Consider the following 11195-nt stretch of genomic DNA (forward strand, 5'->3'; position numbering starts at 1 on the left):
TAGCATCTGCCCACTTCTCCACCATCCTTGGCCCAAACTCCTACACCGTATTCAAGTGTCAGAAGTGCAATTTATTTTTATGTTGTATAGTGTTGTTTTGCCAAAAGAGAAAAAGACGAAGGCAAACTCGACCAAAAGCTGAAACCAGCAATCGCGCGAGTACCAACAATACACAGAATAAACAAAAGCTGAGCTAAAATGGAGAGTTTGCTGGTGGGTTGGCTGTGTGGTTCGTTGTCCATTTGGGTGGTTGTAGTTTCTGGGTGGTGCTGCTATAGTGCTTGTCCAGCTGGTGTGGCCATAAAAACCAAAGCTGAAGCTCAATGTGGTCTGCGTTGGCTATATGAAGAGTGTTGATATATGCATGACCAGCATGGAGGTGGAGAGCGATACCAGTCTATAATAGAGCTAATACAAATCATTCGATTTCAGATTTTAATCTGGCCATTTTATAACGGAACCACCAAAAGGAAAACAATCAATATGCATAACGAAAATACCAATCAAAACGATTTTGTATATCATGCAAATATTTTGTGCGTGCATATTTCTCTCTTGGAAAAAACATAGTTGATCGAAACCCTAACAATTTACTATTGCCCTTTTACTATTTGCTAGTTTTTTTATTTAAAGTGTTGACTTACCTTTTTTAATCACCCATATTTTAACATACGTGTTAAGGACCTTCTAATGTGCTAATAATTTATGTATGTGCTAATTAAGTTGCATGCTTGCCAAAGTTTTTCACCAGCACAGCCAGAAAGGTAGAAATCCAGATATTTCACATGTGACTCCAATTGCAAGTGCAACAACATTCTCGATGTCACGTTTCGAGCAACTAATTTGTAAATATTCGTCTGAAGGCAAAAAGTTTGCGGTGTTGTGTGTGTGTGGAGCTCTCTCATCCCGCCCAGCAAAAAAAACCCAACTCTATTCTAACCCTGCAATATGTCAAAGGTGCAAGAACGCGAAGTGGGTGGGTTAGTGGGTGTTTTTTGGGGGGTTTTGGGTGGCAGGGTTGGGTGAAGGTGGGCTAAACTACAGGTGAAGGCACCTGGATGCCATGTGGGACGTGTGCGGTTTTGATGCGGTTTCGGTTTAACAGCTCCCCATGTAAGCCGCCGCCACCTGGGCCCATAAAATGCAGTCAACGGGCTATGCGGATGGAGATGAGTTTTGTCAGCTTAAAGTGGCTCATAATGAAGTTGCTACTGCACGTGCCGCTGCCATCGGAATTTCAATGTTGATTGAATGGCCTGGTGACCCGAGTTGGCAACGTCGCTTTACGTCACAGGGTTTAGACCAAACTTGAATAAACGTTTACATTTTGGGGGACCTACAGCTTTATGATTAGATAAGATTTTACATAATGGTTATAAGTGCGGAACATGAGCTACTAGTTTAGCAAAGAAACTTAATACCTAACTATATTCTTACACGCAAATTACTCATGCTCTGGACTGTAAAGAGCTCTCTTTTCATGAATTTTAATGCTGCGCGAGGCAGCGGCGTTTCGGCCTTTCATCAAAATTCAATTGTCTGCATTTTGGGAAGCCCTCGACGCCAGTTCCAGATAGCCGAGAGCGCAGAGATCCCAGAGATTCAGCTGTACGGGTACTGTGTGGCACTCGCTAAAGCGGACAATCCAACGTGGCCATTGTTGACCCTTTTGGGGTCTTTTGTTTTTCGCTCGGCCAGCCAAGCGAGCCAAGTGGACGTTTATCTTTTGCAGTCACTGTGCACTTCTAGCTGGCGCGGCCAAAACTACAAACTGCAAGTGTATATAAACCATTTTATTTGCGCTCTGGTGCGGCATATGTTTGCATAACATTTCGTGGAGCGTAAAGGCTCCAACGTCCAACTAGCGGCATGAAAAGCGCTCCTCGGGACTTTAAAGCTGGGGGAATTCAAAATTTAACGATGGCTCGTGGGCTATGTATTTAGAATACTATGTATTTACAGCTTTCTTTGCAATTTTTAACATGGTCAAATTCATAAAACCAGTTCTGTGTCAAGACAATATTATTTTTTTTCTATTTTTTTTTGGATACACGCGCTGGAAACAGCAACCGGCGTAAGCGGCCATGGAAATATATGGGTGGTTTTGGTTGGTAGAGAGATGATTGGTCGGCTGGTTTGGAGTGTTGGTGGGTGGCATCCGAAACCGGGGCGGGTCGGAGGCGGCTTACACGCAATAAACCGCTTTGACCACCGATCCCTGCTTGGACATGGAGTCCTTGTGCAGCTGGTACTGCAGTTGGTGGGGCGGCAGGACGAGCAGGTCGCGTAACTTGAGTCCAATCTCCATGACGGCCAGCTCGTTGTGTCCGTTGGCGGTCCAAATTGCTGGCGGAGTAGAGGCAGTGAAGGCGCGGGGTTAGCAGTTGTCATGGCGTTGCCCAGTGGCTACTTAAGCTGGGTACACTACAAAACTACACTGTGTAAGCTGGCTTAAAATTAAATAGATACTAAATAAATACATAAATACTTAATAAATACTTAAATAAGTAAACTAATAGCGAAGTAATCAAAGGAATTTTATATATGTCAATAATTTTGTTTCTAAGCTGTACAAATTTTTGTTGATATTTTTAAAATATGTTATAAATATAACATATAATTTTGAATACCAACATTTTCCTTCAGTGATACTCACAAATTTTGTTGCTCTTGCCGCGCAAGTTGATAACAGCGCCGCAGACTTCTTCAGTGTGATCAAAGGCCTCGCCAATCAGAATGAGTAGCTGTCAGTGGGCAGGAAAGAGGTTGTGCAGTTGCAACAGCAACAGATATGACAGGCGATGGACGCAAAGCTCCAATGGCTACTTACCACATCTAGCCAGAGCTTGTCCAGCTCCACTTTGGAGCCGCGCCCCATATTGATGACCCAACGGCCGCCGAACTTGTTCGCATCATCCTCCCACATGGGCCTGATATGAAAGAGTCCAGACTTGCAGATTAATTCGTATTTATATGTATAAATCAAGCCAAGCTTACTGTATGCCCTTCTTAAACAAAGAATAATCACTGCCCACTCTAATCTCAGATGGCGGCTTGATGTGATTGTAGAGACTCCAGAAGTCCTCGACCATGTCGAAGCTGGTGATCTCGTTCTGCATGTCCTCCCAGTTCTTGCTGCGATCATTCTCCAGATACCAAAGTGTCCAGGTATTCTCAAGTGGATGCTTCAGACGCATGTCAACGATCTCCGTCAGGGGCTTACGAAGATCCATCTCCGAGAGCGTTTTCAGATCCGCACTGGAACTCGAACGGGAATCGGTGAGCGTTTCGGTGCCATTGTCCATCATCTTGAATTCGGTCTGCTGGGTCGTCAGCATGGTTGCGTGTATTTGCAAATTATCTTTTATACTGAGTCAAATTTATAACACTGGACGCTATTGAAATTTCAGAGCACTTGGAAAAACGATTTCACAGACACAACACGAGAATGTGTAGAAGGGCCTGACTACGAAACCAGACTGAAACCATTTATCCAGACAGTAAAGGCATAGGGATGTTTGAAGGTATTTTTACTCACTTTCAAGTTGACCTGGCCCCAATTCATAACTTTCATTGCCCGTAAATAATTAGACAGTCTCTGGACCAGCTCTTTTAGTGCCCAACGTTCTTCGGTCCCAGTTTCTAATTCAACTCTAAACTATTTATGCTCTCGTTGGGTACGCAATGAGATTATGCACTGTTAGAAAATATCAGTAATAAATGTGTTGTGCTCATGAAAACATACTTCAAAAGCTTCTTGTTTATTTATCTATTTGGATCTTAAGATATCTTATAACAGCATTCATATAACTTTAGTATCATTTGTAATTGCACCCATTAATTTGTAGGTACTTAGCAGTAGCAGTAACTTTTTTTTCGTGTGCATTTCCATGTTCCTGATTCGGTCATGGCCATCTTGTTGGACTTGGTGATAAAAATCGAGCGCCTTATGCTTGCGTTCATATAAAGCGTTAATTTTATGACACAGAATGGAAGGACACTTGAGCGACTCCGAGGCCAGAGTGAAATTTACGCACTCACACTTTTCGCCTCCGTTGGCTCCTTTCTTTTTTCCTATGATTTTACGACAATTGAGGGGGACAAAAGGAGTGGAAAGGCGTTTGGGTTTTGGGGGGTGGGGGAAGTCAGAGTAGGTGGAATTTTCCGGGCTTTGATGGTGTTGATAATGATGATGTTGTTGCTATTGCCAAAGCTGTCGTCTTTTATGTTGCCTGCCATAAAAGTGAAAATATTATGAAGCTTGTTCGAAATGGAGGAACAATGAAACAGCTACGTAATTGCCGGCAAAGTATCTCGAAAGTCATCTATGAGGCAGTTCTTGACTTGTGCAATTGACATTGCTGCACAGTAGTTTCGATAACATGACAACCCAGAATGCTAATAATAGACAATAAACGACAATATCGAAATTGAGCAAGGACTCCACCGACTATAATTTGACAGTTAAATGGCAGGATCTATTGAGGACACTGGAGCTGCAAGTATTCCATTCGGTTAACAAACGCGCAAAAGGCACTGATGGATAGCAGTTTGAAGAGCAATTTCGTGTCCAGTGTAATGCCATATATGGTGACTGTGACACGTTCCCAGATTTCCTGACGGAGTAACTCATCAATCTATACTTAAAGGGAAACTCTACAAACATCTTTTGTATTTTATATAATTGTTCTACTCACCATTTTAGCAGTTTCCTTATGGTAATTGGTCAAGTGAAAAGTGCATATACTTCTGCTGATTCTCGATTCACGTGACAGCATCGCAAAAATGGTCCACTGGAATATTAGGTTCAATGCAGAAATGATAAGGAAGTATAAAACATTTTTATCTTTAGCTGTAACGCTAAAAAATGGTATTAATCCGTAGATAATAGCACACAGCCAATGAATTCGGAAATGTCGTGTGATTTTGAGCGTAAGTTGAAAAACATTATAGCGCAGTCGAATCAATTTTTCGCCGATTTCTTGAAGTTGTCTCACCAGAACCATAAACTGACCACTTTCAAGGACGCAAGATAGCCGTAGCTTATCCATATCATTTGCGATTCTTCGGGTGCAGTGGTGTAGTTCGCTATACATGGCAATGAGCACCACAAAGAGGCAAATATTGATGGTGATCTGAAGAAGGAAGCTCAGAAGGAAGGCCAGCATAACTAGCAGTAGAACGCTGTTGAGCAGCGTGTCATAAGCATCATCAGGATAGTTACGTATTCCCACGATTGTGTTTAGGGATCTCAAAAGATTCTGCAGCGTCAGAAGAAGTAGCAGGAAATGTTTCAGGCGAAACATATTCGGATGCCTGGCCATAAGATTCACCTGTTTCATTATTCGCATCATTTCGTTTAATAGCACCACGATCTCTTGACTTTTCACAAATCCATATACTCTGACCACCAACAAGATAACACTGCCCATTGCATTGGGCCACACAGCTTGCACACAGCACAGATTATCGAACATTTTACTTGTGTTCGCAAAGATGAATAGTGTCAAAAAAATGAGAACCAAGCTGGAGTAAAATCGCAGAAATGCAGAGTGCCGAAAGCATTGCGTTTTTGAGTTATACACAAAGGTGGTGACCCCGCAGATCTGGGTCAGCAATACGAAGAGAGCCAGGAACTGCCGTGTAAAGCGGTTGAGCAGATTCACTTCCCTCATCGCGGATGGCCAAACAATTGATACCAAAACCCGATTGGCCGCCCTTCAAGGACGTGAATGGCGGCGGGTGCCCCATTTGAATTATGACCGCACTTTGGCGCTGATGTACGCGCATTAATAAGCGGTCAAAGTTTTGATGGCTTAATCGATATGACGACGTCGGCAACTTCTGCTCGGCGACCACAGCGCATTCTGCGGTCACCGCTCCGGCGCTAAAAAGTATGGATTATGTAATCAGCGCTTTAACTGCCAGCGTTAGGAGTTTGCGGTGAAATTAATACCAGTGGCCCAAATCATTTAGTTTTAATTCTCTCAAAGTGGTTAATTAATAATTTTAAAATTCCAACAAAACCCTACAGATAACAATCATTTATGAACTATATACGAATTAAACATAGCAAATTGGCATGTAGGTCTTAAAGACAGTAAAGCCCACATTCTGAGCGCGGCAGGAAAACACTCTTGCAGCGAATTATCGCAATTTTACTTCAGTGCCAACCAAGCAACTTCCACTCCCACTCCCATTAACCTCAATAAGTTCTGAGTTATGCTGCGTGTTCTTTAAACAGATTCGAATTTCGAATCGGTCTCCGCAGCCAACTGGCATATCTTACCCTTTTGTTTGCCGGTCAATGCGAAGGAAAAACAATCTCAATCTCGTTTTACGCTGCCGTGCGGCGAGCACATTTAATTACGCAACATTTACGTTAAAATTTTATTGTCCGCATTACTGAAGCGAATGGCCGGCGGCCGGCGGACGGCACCCGGATCCGGGTTCGAAATCCGGACTTGGACTCAATCCTTCGATCCCTCATCCACTGCCAGTGCACTCAGCTGTGGTTTCCGTTACACATTTCGCGCCATTGTCCAAAGTGGGCGGTGGTCGTTGGCTTGGGGGGTCCTGGATCCGCCCCTTTATCCTGGCACGCCCATCGCGCCGACATGCATGAGCTATCTCTCCTGGCAGGCAGCTCATTTTGATTCGCCTCTGAAAGGAGAACGCATCATTTGCGCTGCCACCGTGCTGGCCACGTTATTGGCATATTTTTTAATGCCGCCGACAGGACAAGGGGCAAAATGTTATAGACAGGAGCTCAAGGATGGAATGACTCTATCAGCGCTGCGAAAAACAAGGAAATATTAATAAAAAAAATCACATTGCGGTGAGTGACGGGAAAACATTGATGCGATGGCCCAGACATCAGAATTCAGGTGCACCACGAAAAATGCTGTTCAATCAATTCGGTAGAGTATATATGCATTGAAAAATCAGCACGTGTAAGTTCTTTATTAAAAGTATAAATATAAAAACTTGATTTTAGTAAACCTATTTCCAGCTGTTCGCCATAGGAAGTTAAAAATTGTAAAAATCCTCAAATAGGACTTTCGCTTCAATAATACTGTTGCACAGCATTTGTTTCGTTTGAGCGTAATTTAATCATGGAAAAAGAAAGTTCCTGCCGGGGGTGGTATTGTTTGGTAACGTCAATTGTCAGTTTGTTGCATTTATCGGCGCTTTACGGCTCATTTGCGTTTTGAACATGTGTAAACAAGGCGAGGCAGATGGTCGAGTGCCTCCTTTAACCCCACGCCTCAAACGGTTTGCCTTTTGCACAGGATGTGGCAGTTGATGTTGCCATCGGCCAGAGAACACAGACAACTGAACTCATCATCATCAGCAGCGTTTTTAACGGCGGTGATTTATGAAATTTGCGAACAAACCAGCCAGCCAACAATTTCCACTGCAGTCGCACGTTTGCATTTATTTTGCGCATATTTAATGAGCACAAATATTTTCACAGTATGTAAATTTATGAAACATGCACTGTGCACTGTTTTTCAACCGGAACTTAAAAATATGCCAATGGCGCCTTATTAAGCACTCATTACTCACGCCGCCATTCCGTAAATTTATGTACATTTAAAGGCTTCCCCATCCATATGTCCACCTGTCCATCTGTCTGTCCATTCGCTGGACATTCTCATGGCAGCTCTCCGTGTCCCAGTGCCTGAGTATCTTGTCTGTGGTGCCACTTGTCTGCGGTCTGGATGACAGTCTGTATGAATCGACCGCCGGACGGCCGCAGTTTTGCGGCAGAAGCTTGGCAAAGATGAGCCATAAATTAGTACGCAGAGGGTCGAGAATTGCATGCAGATGATTTCAGTGCGATGGCTTTGGAGTGTACCTTACCCAATAATTGAGCCGACCGATTGGCAGCACCAGTTAGATAATCGATTTTCAAATTCAATTTACTGGTGAAGGAACATTTTGGCACGACGCCACAGCTGGCATAACACTGCGAGAAATAATGGAGTACTACAGTGTCTGAATGTTAAAAACAACATTGCCAATGTGTAGGATTTATATTCTTCTTTAAAATATCAGTAATTTCTCATTCATTATAATTCAGTTTTAATTAAATATTATATATAGTTTTATATGTAGTATCTGACACCATTCGATGTAAATCAATACATGAATACCACATGATTCCTCATTTTCGAAATATTTTATTACAATCCACACAAAGATGCATTTTCATTGTGTGTGCTGGCTTTATAAAGTTGCTCCCCGGGGGCGCAGCTATATCCCAATATCCCTACACTAACAGAGACACAGATACCGCGCCATTGAATTCACATTCACGTTTTGTTTATTTATTTATTGCAGCCATTGCATTGTTATGCACACCAAGGCAGACAAAATAAATACCAGCACACAGAACAATAAATTTAAAATCTAATTACGCGCACCATTTAATATCGGAGCGGAAACGGAAATGGGTGTGGGGGGAAAAGGAAGTGCGAGTTCGAGTTCGAACGTGAGCTGGCTATGATGGCGCCAAGTCTCCCAGGCGGATTCGGCCAAAAAAGGAAACCCAGATCGAACAGTTGGCCAAACAAATCCACACAACACATAATAAATAGATAAGCCGCGTCGGCAAATCTCAAAGGCAAAAGACGAACCAAAAAAAAAAAACGCAATTAAAATTTTGATAAGCAAACAGCAGACGCAACTCGAATTAGTTATCTCTCTGTATGTGTTAAAGCCAACAAAAAAAAAAAACAAAATAAAAAAGGAAAAACAGAGGCCAAGGAGAAATAATAAAATTGCCTGTGGTTGAGCTTTTGACTTGCGGGCGGTGGTCAGTATGGGGTTAAGCCGGGGGTCCTCGGGTCTCGGAATACAAATGAGTTTTCTTTGTTGGCCTCTTGTGCATGTAATTTACACTGAACAGCAGGGTTGCGGTGCGGGGTGGTGGTGGTGATGGTGCTGCCCAGAGTACTGGGGCATCAACCACATCCGCAACCAAATGGTCAACATTGCTCAACTTGTGAAAAATACATTATGGTTTAAAGTATTTAATTGCACACAATTTTTGGGGTTTTTCGAGCCATAGCTTCGTCCTTGCGTAAAATAGCAAACTCAAATGGGGAATATATATATGTGTGTAGATTTATTCAGGGATCAACGAGATTTTTCCCCCTTACTTGGTTAAGGGATGAATGGATGATTTGGTTACCGAAAAAGTAAAGCCTACGCAAACAAAACGCAATTAAAACTAATAATTAATACGACAACAAGCACACGTTTTTTTTTCGTTTTTTTTTTTTTGGTGAGCGGAGAAAGTCCTTGGACATTTGTCAAGTGGGCTTGACCTTCCCGGGGAGTTTGCCTAATAAAATTATGCTTAATTTATATGCAGGCTGCGTCATTTGACTGATGCCTACTAATGACTTCCTAACAATTTTTAATATCTATGCAAATGAACATAAATTGCTGGTCCTTGGCCTCACTGTTTGCCTCCTCTTTTGGCCAGGCCAAATTATGTGAAGCCGGCTTCCCGCTAACTTTGGTTAACCGTTTAGCTGCCGTTGACCCCGCACAAGTAACCAAAAAAAGAAATATATATACAAAAATACAAGTAACAGAGCAGCAAATAACAGCCAGGAGGGCCAACGGCAACTGCTCTCTGGCGTTTAATTAAATGACATTATGGCCGCCTCGCCGCGATGTAGGCAGTGAAAAATGCTACGGTATCCTGGCCCCCATTTCCCAGGACCACCCCTTCGGATGCTCCCACCACTCAGGCGGCGAATGGAAAAATGTGTGCACTGGGAGCTGTATTTCAATTTTTGTGGGGATTGCGTCTAGTTGCTGTCTATTATGGCGAGGTCATTATTGCGCTTATAGGAAAAGTTATCCTTGTCGTAAGTGTGTGAATATTTGGCACCTGAAAGGTAGTAAATGGCATAAGGGAGCATGCAAAATCAGTGGATTTTCTTGCTTTTCATCCCAGTATTATGTTCATGCTAAATCCGAGATTAAGCTTTAATTTTCAACTGTTAGCACTCTTGCCTGCGTCCGTTTGAGTCTGGAATAATTGCTGCATTTCTCATGCAGATGGCACACATTTCATATTCTCTAGACTCCGTTTTTCTCCCGACTACATTTGCATTGCAAATAATCATTTTTAAGTTGCTAATGATGGCAAAACAGGCCCAGATTCCAGCGAACCAGATTCCAGGGCCGAAGTTCCAGTGGGCAGGAGAAATTAAATCATTAGTTATGCGCTGCATTAAATTAAGGCGCTTGTAAAACGGATCCAAAGAACTTTTAATTGCAACTTTCTAGTTTTTCAAAATTGCCATAAGAATGGGATATGCAGATATGCAGATTGGGCTGCAAACTGGGCTGGGAACAGTCCATGTTTGATATCAGAAATGCATTTGCCGATTGACTTTTGCCAACTCTCTGCCACGGCTCTGTTGCATTAGCAAAGTTTTTGCATTTGAGAGTTGTAAAGGGTGGAGAATAACTTCAAAATGAAATCAAGCCGAGCCAGTCAAAACTTAAATTGCAGCAAAAGCAAAGTTCAGCTAAAAGGACTATCAGGGCTAGCTGAATTGGAAACACGGACTAAGGGATACGGATACGGATACGTATACATTGGGGCACTTGGCAGCTGCTGGCTTTGTAAATCTCTTGGCAATTTGTTGCAGCTGGCCGGCTAAATTGATGCCAAATTGAATGTGTCAATTTCCATTCGATGTCATGCATTTAAATGTTTTTTTTTTATTTGCCCAAACGGGGCAGCTGTTGTCGCTGAAACTGCACGTAAAAAAGAGGCGCTGAAAATACACAAACCCATTGTAGGAGCAAAGCAAATAAAAATTGTAATTAATCCCATATGCTGCGACATTGAATTTCTCCTCGGGCATATCATTAACTTTTTCATTCTTAAAAAATGCATAAAAAATCTTTAAGGCAAATCTTTAGTACTAATTTTACTTAAAACCTATTCAAATTCGAATATAAATCAAATTCGAGAACATCCCTCTTTTAATGCTTACAATTGGAATCATTCTAGCCGTATTATGAAGCGCATATGTGCATATTTGTATTTATATTTATTTAAATTAAAACGCACCCAATTTAACTTTTGCTGCTTTATTTGAATAGTAATTAATAATTCAAATGCTATGGAGCATATTTAATATGCGAACTGCAATTCGCTG

At 42.2% G+C, this 11195-nt stretch overlaps 2 protein-coding genes across 2 annotated transcripts; both read right to left on the reverse strand.

Moving 5' to 3' along the window:
• Positions 1-1933: 1933 nt before the first annotated feature.
• Positions 1934-3489, reverse strand: LOC120448380 (eukaryotic translation initiation factor 4E1). The gene is made up of 4 exons (XM_039630362.2): positions 2998-3489; positions 2831-2930; positions 2657-2744; positions 1934-2346 (listed from the first exon to the last, which is right to left on the reverse strand). The coding sequence occupies exons 1-4, from the start codon at positions 3336-3338 to the stop codon at positions 2186-2188; spliced, it is 690 nt and encodes a 229-aa protein (XP_039486296.1). The 5' UTR covers positions 3339-3489; the 3' UTR covers positions 1934-2185.
• Positions 3490-4478: 989 nt separating this feature from the next.
• Positions 4479-5675, reverse strand: LOC120447673 (uncharacterized protein CG32395). The gene is made up of 2 exons (XM_039629197.1): positions 4698-5675; positions 4479-4637 (listed from the first exon to the last, which is right to left on the reverse strand). Exons 1-2 carry the CDS (start codon positions 5673-5675, stop codon positions 4479-4481), a joined length of 1137 nt encoding a protein of 378 aa, XP_039485131.1.
• Between the last annotated feature and the right edge of the window lie 5520 nt (positions 5676-11195).

Source organism: Drosophila santomea, chromosome 3L, assembly GCF_016746245.2.
Source record: "Drosophila santomea strain STO CAGO 1482 chromosome 3L, Prin_Dsan_1.1, whole genome shotgun sequence".
NCBI lineage: Eukaryota > Metazoa > Arthropoda > Insecta > Diptera > Drosophilidae > Drosophila > Drosophila santomea.

Bases quoted from the DNA above. Each gene is read 5' to 3' on its own strand.
- LOC120448380 (XM_039630362.2), bottom strand. From the start codon at position 3,338: ATGCTGACGACCCAGCAGACCGAATTCAAGATGATGGACAATGGCACC. The intron at 2,931-2,997 runs GTAAGCTTGGCT...CTTTCATATCAG, and splicing joins TTGTTTAAGAAGGGCATACA to GCCCATGTGGGAGGATGATG. The intron at 2,745-2,830 runs GTAAGTAGCCAT...GCCCACTGACAG, and splicing joins ACAAGCTCTGGCTAGATGTG to CTACTCATTCTGATTGGCGA.
- LOC120447673 (XM_039629197.1), bottom strand. From the start codon at position 5,675: ATGAGGGAAGTGAATCTGCTCAACCGCTTTACACGGCAGTTCCTGGCT. The intron at 4,638-4,697 runs GTGAGTAGAACA...CTTTAAGTATAG, and splicing joins ATAAGGAAACTGCTAAAATG to ATTGATGAGTTACTCCGTCA.